The 19247-nt window shown below is 42.9% G+C and overlaps 1 protein-coding gene across 8 annotated transcripts in view; it reads right to left on the bottom strand.

Moving 5' to 3' along the window:
- LOC104830749 (putative Polycomb group protein ASXL2) overlaps positions 1–19247 on the bottom strand; it is an 80301-nt gene that overhangs the window by 14123 nt on the left and 46931 nt on the right. For 4 of the 8 annotated variants that reach the window (XM_010565874.1, XM_010565875.1, XM_010565879.1 and 1 more), the window contains 2 exons: positions 12047–12155; positions 4816–4972 (listed from right to left, as the gene is read on the bottom strand). In XM_010565874.1, coding sequence (XP_010564176.1) covers positions 4816–4972; positions 12047–12155 — 266 coding nt within the window. Of the gene's footprint in view, positions 1–3313; positions 3558–4405; positions 4973–7387; positions 7821–12046; positions 12156–19247 lie in introns of those variants that run through there. The other 4 variants (XM_010565877.1, XR_774248.1, XM_010565880.1 and 1 more) reach the window with 4 other exon arrangements.

The following is a 19247-nucleotide window of genomic DNA, read 5'->3' as shown; positions in this document are numbered from 1 at the left end:
AGGATGGCCTCTACCACTTAGTATTTAAAAGAATGCACTTTCTTTTAATATGGCAAAGCAAGGAAAGTTGACTGCAAAGAAAAGAGGTTTCATCTCAGCTCTAATAACATCAGGATTCAAATAAATCCTGTGTTCTTTCCCTCTCAGTTGACTTAGCTCGTTTCTCACAAGAGTAGTAGCAGAAATGCTCAGTGCACCACTCAAGCTATGCTGAGGAGGAATAAGTCATTACATACCCCTCATCCCGCACCTTCCAAAGGGAGCGAACACAGCATCTTGTCTGGAGAAGGAAGCATGGAGCAGAACAACACACAGTTACAGCGGCACCGATCAAAGCAGACAGCTATCCCCCCAGCCCCCCAGAATTTCAGCCTGGTGTTTGAGAGGAGTGTGCTACATCCATAAGTTAAAGAGAAGTTTTAATTTTACTAGGGAATTTCATCGGTGCAAAGGAGCTCATGGTTGATTTATGTTCTGAAGCCCAAAACTCATGCTGTCATCTTTGACAACTGGCTTCTGAGACCTAAATATATGCAGGAACATTGCTTTACCTTCCCAGTGTGACACGGAGAAGTGTATTTTAACCACCCATTTCTTAATCCTATTGTGAACCAAGACAGACGAAGGTGGAGGCCGAGCTGTACTGCAGCAGACGACCTCAGACAAAGTGAGGGTAATGTCCTCCTGCCCGTGGGTAACAACTCTGCCACAGCACTCAGCACAACTGCTTGGTTTATTTGTTGAAGACACATTCTGATTTTCACCATACACGAACCACCTGACAATGTGCTTTGACATACTGCGTACCCCTGCTTTTGACCCGTTCCCCAATATAAAGGTACATTTTGCTTTGTAAGAACTCCCTCCCGCCTATCCATGACACGTCAGTATTTCAGACTGAACACAGCCTATGGCTCTCTGTGTCCCAAAGGTGATTTATTTTTCTTTATGCCTTACCCTGACAGCTGAAACATGGCACTCTGGCAGGTAGTGAGATGAGCAGTCCTAGTCTCACCTTGCATACAACCAGGCCGCTAAAAACCTGTCTCATAACTCACTACCAGCTCTTCTCTTCCAGGAGCAGCAAAGGTGAAAACTATAGGGGACAGGAGAGTTGAGTGCCTGAGAGGGTAAAACAAGAAGGTACTGTATGTACTCTGGCATCTGGCTGCCTCATGAAGATCCACCACAGCCACTCGCTCTGGTGTAACTGTAAGAAATTAAGTACAGAGGCAATAAAATTGCCCAGTGAGGAGGAGCAGCTCTGCTTGCGTTCACTACAGACCCCGCAGCAGCTGACATACGGGACGTACTTCCCAGGCAGCAGTTGGTGGCACGCACAGACTGGGAGAGATTTACCTACAGATGCGGTATACGGCCAGCCAGCTTGCAGGATTTAAGCCGAGATGTAAATAGAGAAAGGACGGGATTTGATTGTCACTCCCATCACACCTTGCCAGTGCAGGTGAAACCCAGGCAGCTGAAGGCTCCACTGAACCCCTCTTAGTCCAGAAGCAGCTCCATACATCTGCAGCTCCACAGATTCATTTGCCCAGAAATGCCATCTGCTTTAGCAAACAAGCACATTGTTTTTCCAAGGGAAGCTTAAGGAGAAAGCCATTTCCCCGCATAACCTGGTAATAATGCCTTGGTGTGACACTAAGTGGTAGGTTCATTAATAATTAAGAGTTTCTCACAGAAAGGAACACAACCCTTGAGGGCAGGTGTTCTCAAACAGAAGGAACACACTTGATAACACTACTGACCAAAACGACTTTTCTAATTTACTGATAATTTTTTATTTACTAATCACTAAAAGTTCATGACTTTCAGTGCATTAAAACCTATGAAAATGGCCTTTACGCTAAAGGTCAAAATGCCACTCCTAAGAAAAATCATCAGTACCAGGCAACAAAAGGGATTGTTGCCTTAAAGGGTAATGAAGTTTGGCAAAAAATACCCCCCCCGCATTCCAGCTTGTCCTCAGATATAAAAGGGCTGGGGGCAGCTAGGCTTAGATTCCAAGTGATGTCCAATTCAACACTACAATTCCGGTCACATTCAATATACATTGAAATATCACGATTTTGGATGCACAAATAGCGTAATGTACTTTCAATCTAGTCGTGTTCAACAAACTATCACGGCTAGATTTTAATGAACAGTACAGTTTATTAAAACAACAGAAGCGCAGGTTCTTTTGGATTGCCAGCGATAAATACACTGTCTGCAAAGCATGTGCAAGTAACAAGAATATGAATAACACAGTTGACTACAAATGCATTAAATTATGGAAAAACTCTAGAGATTTCTAATTTTCCTGGAGAAGCACTCGGTATAACCGAGGGTTCGAATCTTACCCAATAGGCACCCCTATGGAGGGGAAGAGAGGTTCAGACCGTCGACCGATCCCAGAAGTCAGCGATGTCCTCCCGACTTGTCTACAATGGTGTCTTCCCTAGCATTCCTCCTCTTAAGCCCTTTTATACTATTTTCTTATTTTTAGGTGGAACTTGAATGACTCTAGTCATACATACCTTTATTATGATTGGTATAAAATCTCCTCGCTTACTTTTAAAGGTATACACTAGAAAAAATTCAGAGTGGATGCTTAGTGAGGGGTGGTCACACCTTGAAGGCGGGTAGCCACCAAGCTCCCCTGGTGTTGGTAACACCTAAGGTTGCAGTTATGTTGCTTAGGGAATGGAACAGATTTCATGTATATCTACCACATTCCACCCTGGAAGTTTACCTTCCCTTAAGAGGGGGACATATCAATAAGTCACCTCCAGCAATCATTCCACAGAGAAGCAAAATTCCTTTTTTTGTATTTATACTGAAACCACTATCTTCACATTGTCTGTTTTTGAGTTTTGGGTACCTTTTTCCAGCTGTTTCAGGGTAAGATTTCCTTTCCTTCTTGCCTGGGTTCCTAAACCATGGCCCCTCCTGCCTTTTCAGACATTCAGTAAGGTAGTATATAAACTTTTATATAAAATGTATACATGTATTTCTACATAAAGATCTCTCTAAAAGATACATAAAATCCCTTGCAGGTTTTGACATAGTATCATAACATTGGAGGTGTAGGCAAAGTAGCCAAAAAAAACCCTTACTGACCAAATATTTTGAGAGGATTTGTTAGAAATGAAAATATTTTAGCCAGACTATCTATAGCTTTCCTTTCAAAGGATGAATTTGGAGTCACCTTAATTCTAAGGTTTTTTTAACATTTTCTACTTTCATGGTGCTTTAAATGCTTAAAATTCTACTTAATACTTCTACTTTTGTTATTTGCATTGTGACTCCAGGGAAAGCTCCAAGCAGAGTCTGGTCCACATGAGCCTCATGCACCCATACAGTAAGAGCATGTTCTCATTCAATGACTCCCCACTGCAAACCTTCCCACCGATGGAAGGGTTTCGGCAGACCCCACCAGTTATTGCAAGTCTTTAAGCGCTTCAGAAAACCTCTCACGTGCTTCTACTTCATATCCTATGGCATTGGAAATAAGTTTTAAGTAATGTTTCATTTCAGCCAGGAAATTCTGTGCATGACTGAGGAGAATAGGAAAAAGGAAGAGATCGGATTGAAGGGTAAATTTACAGCATCAGCAGCTGCACCAACAGCTCTCCAAGAATATCCAGAGCTGCAGCCTGCTACCTCTGCCTAAAGGGAGGACTTCATGCTTCTTCACAAAGCTGTGAGTTACAAAACATACTTATTTTTAACAGAGAGAATACAATGCTATAGTGAATAGACTCTCCCCAACTCAAGGAACAATGTATGTCGCATCCTCACATACTGTTACGGCTTTTTAAAATTAATTCAGCTCGTAGCATCTAAGCAGACAAGCAGATATCTGAGCAGAATTTTGAAGGAGGAAAGAATTCAGACAACATTGGTCAAATGAATGGGTGCCAAAACTAGAGGCAGGTAAGACAGGAACTTCAGTTTATTACCAATACAGGATGTAAATATTATAATGCATTGGCTAAGAGGTGCTGATTTCCACTGTTCCTGAAACAGTAAGACACCATGACAGCAGTATCTGACAAGATACATTGCTGCCTCGGAGTGGCAAAGACATCAGGATTCAAAACAGAGACAAATCCGCTATTTCCTCTGCTTGGTACTCTTGCACTACCAAAACCACTCTTCTGTAGAAAATCCAGAATCTGGATATTCTCGAAACATCACTGAACCATCCATCTTCAGCAACCACCCAGATACAGCAGTGGAGCAAAAAACAGCACTTCACTGTATTAGCCAAGGTTGCAGATAATTTAATATTCAACAGTGTGGAATACTTAAATATTGCCTGGTTTATGAGGGAAAGAGTCCAAAACAGGACAAAAGAAAAAAGCACAGTGGCTCAAGCCCAAACCCTACGGGACCCATCAGTTCACATAACAGGCTTTAACCTCAGAGATTCTGTGCTCATTCCTAGTCAGTGTTGCATCAAAAGCATCAGAAGAGGCCAAAAGTAAAAGTTGCAATCCTCTTGGGAAAGCAGGCAGATGGCAGAGAAAACCTGGAAGAATCAAATTCACTTTCCTGGCTGGGAAGCTCAGTGTGCTGGTCTGTGACTTGTGTCAAGGCCTTAAATACACTTAATTACAGGTACCTTCTCCCCTTTGGTGCCCACAACAGTAAATCAGCACTTGTGTCAATCCATGAGCACCAATGGTAACGGCAGATTTTAAACTGTTATTGTAACAGCCTGTATTTACAAGGCAACAGATGTGATGGATAAAAACCTCCAAATCCTACAGAGATCATGTTAAAATCATAGTTCCTAAAACCAAAAATTACCTTTCCTTTTCCATCTGCTTTTCTTCCCATCTTTGTTACTGCATCCATCGCTGCTGCTGCTGCTGCTGCTGTTCTCAGAGCTCTGAGAGTCGGACTGGGCATCGCTGCTCTCCTCTGAGCCATCAGAGAGCTCCTTCAACCCGTCTGGAACGTCCTTCTGCAAATGGAAAAAACAGATATAGTTACCCACTCCACAGTAAATTCTCCCAATTAACAAAATACTTAAAAGTAGCAGTTTTCTTTATTTACCAAGCACCGATTGTGGATTTTTTTTATGCTGCAATGTCAGAACTCCTTAGCCACTGGCCTCAAACACTCATGCAGCCTTCTGTGAGCCCATATGAAATATTTAACACAATCCCAGCTGTCACATCTTTTACACTGCCCTTGCCATTACTTCAAAGGTATGCTCTTCCTTAACTTCCCCATCCCTAATCACTAACTCCAATACACTCCCCCTTTACGAGCAATCCAGTCCCTTTTTTAACTTCATGATAAAAGAAAAACAGCTCAGTGCCCCACAATCCCACATAACATTATTTTTCCAACCAGGTGCTCAGCAGCTCCCTGCCTGCCAACACAGGTCCTTGCAAAAACGGAGCTGGGAGGTGTTTCTGCGTGGGGAAACGGCAGTGGGTTCCCTGCGTTCACCTGCGTGGTTTTAGGCAGATAACAGCCAGCAGAGAAAACCGGCAGCAGTTTTCACCCTGTCCACACCTAAACCCAGACTGCCCTCTAGTGATTATCCTGCCGGATTCAGATTGTAACCTACATTGGAAATTAGCAATAACAGACTGTTTGCTGCTGAGGTCGTTAACGTCACCACCGCCCAAGCACCCAAAACAGCTCCGGACACCTCGCAGAGGTGCTGAGCCGAGAAGGGCAGGACGGCGGCTGGAGGCACCAGCTCATCCCTACCTGACACCGGCCACCCTCGTACCTGCACCTCCGCTTCTGTTCCATCACTATGGCCGAGTCATACAGCATACCTGAAACTATGTTATCATCCTGAATTCCTCATTTGTACGGTAACTGAAACTTTAAATGTTTACTGTACAAGGCAAACAGGACAGTGGTCATAACAGCTGGACAAATGAATAGGTCTGTGTGCATCAGACGGGGAAAAATCCTTCTGTTAATAGCCACTGGAAAAAGTAAATCAAAACACCTCTCCCTTCAACAGGAGACAACTGATTTATTGTCCTTTCTCTGAAATAGAGCTATGAGTAATTTCCACATGTAAGGCCAAAAAGTACTTAAGACAACACAAGTGTTATCAATGTAATTAATTCCAGATTTCTTCCATCAGCAAGGTGAACTAATAGGTTCAGATATTCAATTGTATTTTCATCCTGCACTTCAGAAATAAAGTTCTTTTAACTGCACATTAGAAGTTACTTGTAAACCACAGTGGAAGAGAAGGTATCACCAAAAGCAAAAAAAAAAAAAAAAAAATCTTTATATCAAAAATCACCAAAGCTGACAAAGCTTAAGCTTGCATATTCCAATGCTGACACTCCTTTCATTAAACCTCCTTTATAGCTTAACCTTTGGAAAGACAATTTAGTCACCTGAGATGCAGTAACTGCACATTTATTTATTTCAGTTTTTTCAAGATATCTCTTTCAAAGTCTTCTGCTGAGAGGAGATGAAGCCTCAACATGGGTTGCCTTCACCTCCTGCCAGGTTTGGGGAACACACGAGGAGCTGGAAAACCTGGACTTCTTGGCTTTTCCGGTGGGTAAAGAAGACAGAGCCAGACTCTTCTCAGTGGTGCCCAGAGAAAGGGCGAGAGGCAACAGGCACAAACTGAAACACAGAAATTCCACTTCCACATAAGGAAAAACTTCTTTACTGAAAGAATGATGAAACACTGGAACAGGTTCCCAGAGAGGCGGAAAGTCTTCATCCTTGTAGGAATTCAAAACCTGACTGGACAAGGTCCTGAGCTACCTGCTATAGTTGACCCTGCATTAAACAGTGGGTTGGACCGGATGATCTCCAGAGGTCCCTTCCCACCACCACCACCATCCTGTGATTCCAACATCCCCTTGCTTCCACAGACAACAGCCCCATTAGCTCACAAAGCCCGTACAACGTCAGCGACTCCCCTTCCAGCTAAGCCTCTTCTGACCAGTGAAAGGTTTTCACCAGCATCTTCTGATGTGGTGTCCAGTCCACACTGTGGATCCTGCATTCTCTTGAATTTTCCATGCAAGACATCAGTACAAGATCTTCATTAACACCAACTCCTCCATGCAGCTGCAGCTCACTGTATTGCAAGTTCTAATTTCAAAGAAAACGAAGAACCCGAATTGCACCCTCAACTGCAGAACTGTCTTCTCTACATTAAAATTGTTCTTCTTTCAATAAGTAAACTTACTCCTTTTAGTGAACCATACTCAATAATAAAATCTGGTCTCTTAGCTATCAGTCCCATAAATGCATCCAGTAAGATGGCGTGCACTGTGGTAAAAGTTTCACTAGTCAGACGTCTCCAAATACCAGGTCAAAAAATCTTCCTCCAGACTGGAATCTTCCAGGCTGCTGGTGAACAGCAAATTCACTACATAGCATGGAAAAATTCAAAGGTAAATGCACAAGGGCAGAACTACAACATGATCATCCAAATAGGGACAGATGCTATTTTGTGTTGAACATTAGCAATGAATTTGGGACCAAGAAATCTGAAGCTGGCAGGCAGAAACACACTTGGAAATCATCAAGCATAAAAACACAGTTGGGATGGGAGGTCTATGTGAAGGTCAATGAACCAGCATACTGGACTTCCAAATAATGCACCCTGCAGCAACTCAGCATGGCTGGTGGTCACTGGGATAACGGCAAACCTCAGCGCAAGCAGGGGCCGCATGGTTACTGCTGTGCCATGCGACGGGGAGCTCATGGGCTGCGCCAAGAGCAAGTGTGGCTGAAGGAGGGGGACAGGAAGCATCTGCAGCTGCCCCACATCCTTCCTCAGGCAAAAACATCCCCAATGTTCCCACCTTGATGGCAGTGATGCAGAGGAATCCAAAAGAGAAAAAAGTCTAAGACAAATATATACAATGTATGTGCACCTCACATAATGGTTTTGTTTAGATTTTTCTACTTTTTACTTCTTTGATCTTTTCTTTCTCAGCCTCCTGCCAAAATGACTCCAGTTTCTCAGCGTTAGCGCATCAACTTTCAGTCTAAATCCTACAAGTGTACATGGAAGGTGAGAGCGTTGACCTCACTAATATTTGCCAGTCATCATTTTTTTCAAACCAAAGTATGGAGGAAGCAATAAATAAAAACACATAGAGACACAAACCAGATAAGCAGGGGGTACCAGCAACAACGCCGAAGACCAAGAGGCTCCAGTCACTAACTGATGGGCCACCAGGACCCTCCACCAGCATAGCTCCGGAGAAGGCCAACATGAACTTTATCAGTAATACAATGGGGGAAACAGGAAAATGAGGATTTGGGATATTGGCGAGGGGGAGATGTGGGATAATGCAAAATTTATACAGGAAAGTTGGGAAGGGGATGGAGGAGGATCCAAGTTGGGGAATAGACAGAAAGGGGTATGGAAAGGGGCCAGTGGCATGTAGCCAGCAGCAGGTCAGGACATGTGTCCGACCGAGCCCTGCCCTGGTCACCACTGTCTGCCCTGTCCTGTCCCACTCATACCCCACTTCTTCTCCTGCCTGCTCCGCTCATTTGCCCTGATCTGGATTTGCCAGGAATGACAAGTTTTGCCCAACTGCCAATTTTCCTCCCTCTCCGGGAGTATTTCACTGTCCATTACACACTAAATGCCTCTAATCTTTTCCTTAAGACCATCTTTGCCATGCACTCTACTAGAAATCCCTGCCTTAGGCATACTTTGCCTTCTATTTAAGAAAATGACATTCATTTTCTCTATTTATCTGTTGAACCTCAATATGTCAAGTGTTCTCTTAAAATGTGAATCCTTCCAGGCACAGCTGAGCCTTGGCATGTACCTGTACAGCCTGAAGCAAAATCAGACCCTCAAAGCTCACCCCACACACACAGCCTTTGCAAACCATGAAAAATACCAATTACAAGAAACTCAAATACCAGAAGTTACCAAAAATTCAGCACTTTTGCTACAAGTATTTAAAAGTCATGGTAATTTGTTTTATTCTGTAGTATTTAGGACTACTTGGAGTTAATTTTCCCCAGGGGTCCAAGCAGACTGTTCAGGCTGTATGAGAAGCAACCAACATATCCTCGCTCGGGCAAACGCAACTTGCTGCAAGATTTAGAGTTGCTGCAGCAGAGCATAGCTGGCTGATTTGGGGTATTATACATCCCTTCAGCACCAGAGCAAGTCTGGAGGATCTAATCATTTTTAGAGATTAAATGTTATTCTTTGCTTCCCCCTCCCCATGCAAAGCTTGGCTATCGTCTCTAAAACACTGAAACAGTCATTTTGGGATTCAGTTTGCTCTTTGTATCATTACTGTCAAGCCTGAGTGTGTCCGAAGTTGTACACCTCCCATAACCACCCTGCTTGCTGCTGTCAAAAATACACAGCACCTAGCAAAAGGGAAGCCTGTCCATCAGCTCGGGACCCGACCTCCCAAGTCCTTAAACAAACCTTTGCAGCTTAGTTAAGAAAGCAGTCATGTTTCTTGAGAGCCATAAACCATGTCTTGTATGCTCTGCTTTGGGAGAGCACCTGTTCACCACCACGAACAGACTCATCACTGGGGCATGGAGTGCTCGATGCACTGCAGATCACTTCTGACTACTATAATTAGACAAGGCTTGGGAAAAGGAGACAACTAGGTACTTGATAACAAAGCTGGAAACAAAGGGACAAAAAAAGAGCAACAGTAAAATCACGTTAACAAAAACTAACGTGAAATGTAGTTCAATTGCTAGCTGCAATTAAGAATTCACCTCTGGAGTGTCTCCTGGCCACCAGCACTAAGCAAGCACCTTCAGAAACACCTAATCCTTTGAACGTTATTTCACAGAACTGACATAATTCTTAGTTATAATTCTCTAATCTGTTTTACATATCTTTATCATCAAGTCTAAGAAAAATAATAATTTCAGTAAGATCCCAGCAGCCTACCAGTCTCCTTACTACTCAGTAAGGGTGTGATACCATAATCCAGTTCAGTGAGCCAGCAAAAATGCAAGTGCAACTTTGCTTCACTCACCATAAGCTTCTTCTTTTATGAAGCGTGATTTACTGAGCACCTGGCTCTCCTTCACTCCACTGTGGTGTAACAACACATCACATGGGGAATGGTCAGCCCCATTCTTCAAAGCTTTCTATTTCTAACTGCTACCTAAACCATCATGTTTTGTTAATCCTGGATTCTCCAAAGGATTTCTCATTCAGTGCACCATCACAGTTTCCAGGCTCCTCTTGGCAACTGTGCTGGGACTACACATGGCAAAGGGGACCTAGGCTGGTGCAGCAGGGCTGAACCTCTCCCTTTCCTGCAATACTGGGTTTCTCGATGCTCCATGGAAGTTACCACCTCCAGACTACACAACTCTAAGGAAGGAAAGATGACAACAAAACCGCAGTGTCTTCAGATACACAGGACACAATATGCCTTTGGAATAACTCAGCAGCTAGTATGGCCTCCTAATTAATACAAATTGTTACACTTCACCAACTTACTCCTACATTGAGTTAAATAATATTGGAGTTTTGCTAAAGCTTAATATTAAGATAATCAGTTTTAACTTGCAGATCTCATGAGGAAAACAAAGTAACTCTGACAGTCTGTTTTGCTGCTCAAATGCATAGTTAGGCTTGACTTTGCTTACATGACTTACTCCACTTACAATGTGCTCGCAATCTTTCAAAAGTGACTTTTTATTTTTACATCTTAAATTATTTTGTTCTTCTCTGAAACTTTTCAGCATAGCTTTGCCACACCATGACAAATTTGCCACCAGAATTCATGGACAACTACTCAATTACTTGTCTACTACCAGATCTAAATCTTTTCCCAAGTCATAATGTTTTGATAAAACACTGTTTTCCCAATCTGTATGATTTATTCCTAAAACATAAAACTTCACACTTTTCTGTAGTGAAACAAATTGTGCAAGACTCATTCCAGTTTATCAGCAAACAGATAACTACCTTCCCTTCATTGTTGCTTGTATCTCTGATAGCCCTTACCTTAAACTTATGTGTTATCAAAATAGTGGTTTATGTACTTTTACTTAGATGCAGCGAAATCAGGTCAACCTCTGCTTGGCACAACAATGCTTAAAGTAAGAAGCTTGTCAGATGTCTTGCAATGGCATTTTTGGAAGCTCTAAAGATGTTTTACTCTGACAGCACATCAGCGCCAATGCATGGGTCCCAAAAGAACATCCTCTGTTGTCACATTATACACAAGTACTCAAGGAATAATGTGCTTTTCCAGTTTACAGGGCAGAGAGAGGAGATGGTGAGAATGGAATTCAACCTAGCTAAATTTTTGGCGATGACGATGAGGACATCCTTTTCAGGGCAATTCTTAGTTGATTCCATTGGTAATCTAACAGGCACTTGTAAAGCACAGACTCTCATACGTGTTGAATATTTTAGGATGAGATGAATCTCATCTTAGAAGTTATTATTTCTCTCTATTGAGCATGGAGTGAGACAAGGAAAGTGGTTCTAGCAGAGACACCTATGCTAGACAGGTCTACGTGCAGGGAGAAGAATCCTATCTTATGGCACAGTTTTCAGAGTCCAATTTACAAAAGATAAAGAGCGGGCTTCCTTCTAGTAGTTTAATTGGGGTAAAAGGTTTCAAAGAAAGATTAAAGATGCCAATCAGACAAATCAAGGAATCCACACTTTTTCCCTACAAATACTCTCTGCCTACTAGTCACAGACTGAGGATAAAGTAATTTTTGATTTCTAGATACAAGTTGAGATCAGTGAAGATGAAGTTACCCTTTTGGGGCTAAAATTTCACTGAAGTTTTAATTACTCTTTCATTTCTGGGATAGTAATTAATATCAGCAAACTCCACCACTGTGAATAAAAAGTAGCACTTTCAGTTGTACTTGCAACACCCAGGTGCTCGCTAGCAAGCATGAAGACTTAGTGTGTGCATTTGAAGGGAAAGCTTACACTACAATTCATGCCAATGAGGAATAGTCCCCTCTTCAGGATTATCCTAATCCAAGATATTTGTAAATGGATAAAAGTCACCTGAGCATTCAAACAAGATTCCCCAGCTGAGCCACTTACCTTCAGAGTGTATACTCCCATGCGCCCCGGGACCTTATAGAAAATGCCCTCTTCCCCTCGGGAGTTTGTATGTAACATAGCATTCAGGCATGCAAGAGGAGAAGTCCCACTGAAAACAAAAACACAAGGTTAATGTTTGAATGTATTTGGTCAGTGTTAATCTTCTGCTGGGAGACAATCATGGCCCCTCACCTCACCATCACCCATGCAGAGGCAGAAAGATTCCAGATTCAACTTCTATTCCCAAGGAGAATATAAGTTGAAGCTGCTGTAATAAGCAACAGTGAAACCAGTCCATGTACCCACGCTCCAGTCCCAGGGAAAAAAAGCAAACAAAGCAGCCCCCAAGTTCAGGCTCTCCAATACTTCTCTGCCAAACATCAAAACAATCACACATTTTTAAAGCTCTAGATACTCAGCATTGCCCATCTGAAACTCAGAGCAGGTTTGTTGTGAGCTAATGACTGACTGCAGAGATATTTAAAGTTGTGCTGTGGGGTTTTTTTCCAAAAAACCTCCCCACACCATACTGAAATGAGGGTTGTGGGATAAAGAATGGAAACTGATTATGCAATTTCCCTTGAAAAGTGTGGAGATCTTCAATCCCAGTCAGGAGAATGGAGGCAGAAGATCCATTTTTTCACCAGTGCTGGTGGGGGTTTCTTTGTTTGTTTTTTTTAAGCCCATCCTGCTGTAGCCAGAAGCAAAATCAGGTGGACACAGCAAGGCAGGTGACTTTTGTTCCCACTAGAGGGTCCGGCTGATCACATCCTCTACTAAATACGTGTCCTTGCTTGTAATGCTTATTGACATCAAGCACAACCCCTGCGCAGAAATTAAGCGAGAAGTTTTCACCTCCCAACACCTTGTCACAAAGGCTGGAACAGGCACCATCAAATTGACTAAAAACCTAGATTTGTGACTGATTGACTGAAATCCCTGAGCAGCTGTTTGTCTGTAGTAAATTATGCTATGAACATTCAAACTGCAAACAAAATTTATACAAAAAGAGGTAAAATAATCCCTGGGAGAAAAGGGAAATAGAGGCAAGGATGAGCACAGCCCTCTGACGATTTGGGCAGGGCACTAGGCTCAGCTGAATTACTGATGACTAGTACAAGCAGAAGCCAATATCCTCAAATAGGTCTGGTCTCCTCTGCCCCAGCACATACCAGCTAACAAGTAGGAGACCCCAGAAGGAACACTGGCCAGACACGGTGGCTCACAAACCACAGGAGAAATACCATTACGAGAGGAGGGCTAGTATTTATGTTGCTAGACCTGATCCCATCTGTGCTGACTGCTATGCAAACGTACAGCAAGAGACCAGTCGCTGTCGGAGGGACTGGTGGGGAGCCAGCAGGGCACTGTCCTGGTCCCTCCTGCCTGCAGCACCACAAACCGAGCATCCTGCAGGCTGCTCGCTCCTCCAGTTGAGAAACAGGCTTAGAGAAGTACTGGAGCTCCTGTGGGAGCTGTGTGGTTGTGCTGAGACGCCCCAGGGCTCGGGCACGAGCCTGAGCAGGGGCGCACAGTCGTCCCCCACCAGCAGAGATCTCTGTGGGGTTGCAGCCTGCAGTGAGACCAGATGACTTCCTTCAAACCTATATGCAAAAGGTCAGAAAACAGCCTCTACGGTGTTAATGAATACGATGGTGCAGGGGTGCTGCTGCCCTGTGGTTTTCAGTCTCCCAATCAGTGCCTCGGCGCACACTTTGCATCAACAGATGCTGCCCATTGCAGTTCTCTCCAGTGAGTGTCAAAATGGATGCGACACAGCTGAGAGGATGCCTGTCCAAACCACATGTTCACCAAACTGCGCTTACTCATCTCTGCTCTGCAGGATCTTGCGCTTTCTGAGGTTTTGTGAGCATCATTTGTTAATATATACCAGCGAAAACAGTGATGAGGAGGGAATTTTCTAAACCCCAGCCCAAAGCTCATCTGACTGCGTTAGCAGACGGCTCAGCCTGATGCTCAAGCAAAAAACACCAGTGCTAGAGAAAGCAACTGAGCCTCAGGCACACCAGGGACCACCCACTCATCATGTTTTGGTTCTTACATGGCAAAACTCGGTTCCATTTGGGTACTCTTACACTGACCCAGTGACTTCTCTGGCTAACAAATGTCTTTTGGAGAGACAGCCAACTGCGATACAACAGAGAAATCAGTAATGTGAGCACCTCACTTTGATCCCTGCCAAGAATTCATGCTTGTCTTCAGACACAGCATATCTAGGTTGATGTTCCAGCCAGAATCCCTATTGCTGAATATAAGCTTCTCCTAAATATATTTGCACGCCATAGAAAACCTCTTCCTTGACTAACCCCACCAAAACCAGCTCCTGGCTCATCACTCCCTGCCACTGCCATGGCTTTTCTGTGCACCTTCCCCAATGGTGAAGCAACTGCTGCAAACAGGAGCACCACAACTGGAAACAACTCTTCTCACACCAGCTTCACCAAGGGTATGTGCCAACTTCACAGGGCTAATCCTCTTCTTCAAAAAGCCACAGGGTCTCCCTGGAAGCTACAATTCAGTGTGATTTCCTACAGCAACCCCAAATTCTTTTCAAAGGCACTGCTCTCCAGGGTACATGCTTCCCCTCTTCTCATCTTTGCTCCTGGATGCGATTTCTACATGCAAGTACTATGCAAGAACTGCATGCAAGTATATTTTATACGGGCCCAGCTGTATCTGGCAGTATAAACAATATACCTGCCCTTCTCCCATCACTGTTGATCATCACCCCTCCTATCACTGCATCTAGGAAATTATCAGAAGTAATTTTATACTTTTTTCCAGATCACTAATAGCATGTTGAATAGCAGTGAATGCACCGAAGCATTCCCATGTTCAGGAAGCTCTGGGGCAGCGAGGAGAGCTCTGCCACATACCTGACCTTTAGCTCATGAAGTACATTCTTTTTAAAAACAGTATCAGAGCAGAATATCAATGTTAAGCCAAGCATTTTACAAAAGTCTAGGCAGAGCTACACTTTGGAAGGTCACCAAGGAATGAAGCCTTGGCAGAACCTATCTTTACAAGAGCTATACTGATCTGGCATCTACACTGCTCCTACTGAATTGATTCCATTGTTTAATAGCTTATCCACTATTTTTGCCTTTTTTTTTCCCCTTTCATATTTACCCATCTCTAGTTACATGCCTTCTTCTACAGGCTGTTCTAGAAAGCTGGTGCAAATCTAACAGTATTCTAGCCTTTCATAAAGCTTATTGTGGAAAATTTTAGAAGTTAAAAATCAATTGACAAATCCCACCCAACTTTCAAAAAAAAAGGGGGGGGGCATTCAATTTGGGTATAAGATGCATGGTCTTCATGTCATATTACATCCTTTCTGCCTCAATGAGCAAGTACTCATGAGCCCTTCCTTATTAACCGTCTTATTTTCATGACTATCAGTCAATTTAAGCCCCCACTCTGGGTGCAGGGTGGCCGTTCACACTTCTGAACAGAGCTCCCCAATGCAGCTGCAGAAGAACAGGACAGCAGCTGCTCCTGCAGGGTTACATGAGCAGCCTAACCAGCAGCCTCCAACTTCATTGATCTGATCTTGATTTGACATACAAACCTCCAAATTGAAAAAGAAAAAACATACCCCCAAAATATCTGAAAACAAGCCGAGATGCTCATCCCAGAATTCAGATGAAGCCCTAACCAGCAGGGCTGTACTACACCTACCTGCATCCCATGGGAAACCACTTCAGGCATTTTTTCTTATATAAAAGGTTGTGTTACCCACAGCTCTGACAGTTTGCTAACATCAGAGCAATGTGCAGTGAGACTGTGGTTACGTTTATTCTTGGCAATGAAACCTGTTCTCCTCCAAATGGAAAGATTTCACCCCTTGCTTGTTCTTTACTGCCCCTTTGCTCAGAATCCCCTAACATTCACTTATTACTTTTTCCAGACCTGTGTTTTGCACTCAGCCTACCTTTTGACACTTTAAAGGCAATAGCTGCCTAAAAACAGCCTTAGGAACCAAATGTTATTATGCCATTTATTTTATTGCCTCTTTTTTTTTTTAAAGTAACAACGGCCATCTCCTCCATTTGCCAGGAACACACACCGGATCATCAGCCATGTCTGGCAGTTTCCCATCATTCCACCTCAAACCCAGTACTTTGCAAAGCAGATGAAGTAAAAGACAAGTTCCTGCCTGCTCCAGATTCATCATTACCCATTATTTCACTTCATTCCCTTCCATCCCACCCAAATCTGCACTGCTCCACCTGCAGAGCCACAGTCAGTCTGACCATCAGCTTCTATTAAGGTGACTGCTAATATACCAGTCCTTTTGGAGGTTTCAAAACAGGATTCATCCATCAGAAAAGATTATGTGGAGCTCAGCAAGACTATGACATGACTAGCTCCTAACTGCTATGCTCCTTCACAGCCCCTTAGGGGAAGCTGTATCAGATCTGTTAGAGCTCAAGCCCCTAACTTGATTCCTAAAGCTTCTGAACTGAAATGTTCCCCAGCTTGGTGATCACGGTCATCAGTCACCCTGGGCTCTAAATAAGCTCAAACTGTGGCTCTTGGGTTGAAGGTGAGGAGTTTGAGATGTGGATGCTCAAGACTTCTCCATTTAGAGAGGCAGGAATTACATTACTGCTTTTGAGGACGGTCTCATTGCAGGCTCATGTTCTACTACTTATCTACAGCAAACTGGCTCAACAGCTTATTGCAGCACGGACAGACAGCATGCTCACAGTCATGATGGGAGGAGAAAGAAAAAAAGGTATATCCACAGTCATTAACATCAAATTCTCCCAGAGAAACCTGAATGAACGTTATCCATTCCACCAGTTCCCCTCCCACAGCTAATGCTCACAGTCTAGGGGCTGCTTTGCCCCTCCTGCCCTTCTCCATGCAGGGCTGTTCTCATTTATTATTTACTTTCCACTCAAAGAATCTTCCAAAATGAGCTAAGATCAATTTTCACTTTTCCCATTGCATTAAATTTCCACATTCCCCTGTTCTCACAGACTACCCTGTTATATATTAATATATAAAATTAGTATTAACAACAGCAGTGCCCCAGGACTGCTACAGAGAGGTGGTGGGTAGCTAAGCTGTGCCAGCAGCAAAGGGATCTCACTCTCCTAGTTAAATGCAAGGTCAAAATATTTGTCCAGATGCTGGCAATTAGGTGCAAGTTACTGTACTAAAAGCACACAGCCACTCTCAAATCGGGTATTTCGTACCCTAGCAGTTTAGGAACAGAGGCTGAATTTGAACGCAAGCAGTACAGCACCCCGTAACCCCTCTAGGGCTTCCTTCAATACTACATGTAGGGTGCAGGTTTTGGAGGTTTTGTCAGGTTTTAGAAACAAGGGAAGGCTTATGAATCAAAATGATGTTTTCTTTCACTATTTCAGTTTGTGATGTTCTCAGCTGGGATGCAACGCACACTGTTTACTGTTTAACAAAGCAGCGGGTACAACTCCAGACTCAGGTTTATGGCACCCAGCTATAAGTTTTTTATATAAACCAGTGCACTTGAATTAAGATGCTTAATCTAGACAGGGCACACTTCTGATTTTACTGAACTTCCAGGGTTTCCTCCCAAGAACTAGCTACTGTAGGAAAGAGTTAGACATTGGCTCATGCCAACGCTAGAGTGGCTCATCCCCACGGCCCTGAGATCTACGTGGACTGTTTTTATCCCCAGTCTCATTTATGCACTGAAAAATAGATTACATGCACAATCAAGATATTGTAACTTTATCCAGCTGTCAAGTAATGCAAGCCTTTTTCAAATACATTCAGATATTTCAGTAGTTTATGTCAGTAATGTACTTGTGTTTCATCAGGCCACTTTCCTGACAACAAAAGCATTTTCCTGATGAAAACAGGATAAATTCCTGATACAGAAAATAATTGACTCGGACATCCTCCACCTCCAGAAAGTTACTGGTGTCTTGTCTAATGCTTCTAACAGTAATTTCTGACGAAAACTTCAGCAGCAGCATTCCTATTGCAGTTCATCACAAATGGCAAGAACACCGCTCCAAATACAACCGGGGGGAACAATCTGGGGCTAAGGTATTCAGCCTCTAATAGTAGCAGCACCCTGCTGCTTTTTCTGTGCAAATATTTTTCAGAATTTTACATCTTAGGTACATGCATACACGAGCTGTGTTTGTGCTTCTGTGAGTGGAAAGAGTTTTTAGTTGCATTTTCATTTATGCACTCACAGCAATGTATCATCTAACCTTTTTATTCAACTAGAGAATAGTATGTTAGCTGACAGCTACAGCAAAAAAAGCAAACCTGTTTTAACTATTATGATAATAAATGGGATGCTCACCTTTATCAATTATCCAGTGCTTAGTGCCAGCCCACTGACAAATAAACAGCACCCTTAAGAAAACCAAGATAAACATGCCTTTGTTTATACTGGTTCACATCTCTGCTGAGCAACACTTCTTGGGATAGTTCAGATCAGAACAGGTGCTTAGGCTGATAAATTCAGCTGATGCTAACAGTCAACTATAGGCTTTGTTCATTAAAATGAGCTTGCATTAAAAGTAAAAAAAATATATTTGCAACAGTTTAGAAGATGCAAAGGTAGCTATAACAGCATTTACATGATTAATTTGGCTTCCATGGCTTTACAAGTACATACTGAAACTTCCCAGTTTTTACTTCTCAAAAAGCTGAAAGTAGCACAGCCTTTCAGTAAATCTGCCAAAATACAGGCAGCAAACTCAGCATAAATAGGACTCATGGTGCCACTGCAAGGGTCATAATCCAAGCTCTCATGCCTAGACCTAGGATCTTCATCATGAAAACTGGGAAACATCGATTTGTTCACTGTTTGAAGTTTTAAGCCATTTTATTTTCCCATACCTTACGCATTACCCTCACTTACAATATATTTCAGCTTGAGAAAAACATATCTACCCATTCAAAGCTACCTTTATCAAAAGCAAAAATGGTTTAAGTGCTGACATAGGCTTTAAACCACAGCATCGAGAAAATTTTCATTTACAGATGCTGTTTTACAGAGAGGTCCAATACAATCAAGTACCCATCAATACTTACCAGGTGACCACCCAGTGAACAGACTGAACAAATACCTGTTCTTAAACTCATATTATCAGAGCTGGCACCGATCTTTTAGCTATACAGCACCTTCGACAGCAGGGTCTTAACAATACTTATTTTGCTGCGT

The sequence above is a fragment of the Haliaeetus leucocephalus genome, unplaced genomic scaffold (genome assembly GCF_000737465.1).
Source record: "Haliaeetus leucocephalus isolate CR32 unplaced genomic scaffold, Haliaeetus_leucocephalus-4.0 Scaffold197, whole genome shotgun sequence".
In the NCBI taxonomy this organism is placed as follows: domain Eukaryota; kingdom Metazoa; phylum Chordata; class Aves; order Accipitriformes; family Accipitridae; genus Haliaeetus; species Haliaeetus leucocephalus.
Note: the sequence above shows the minus strand (reverse complement) of the source record. Positions and strands in the feature narration are given on the sequence as shown.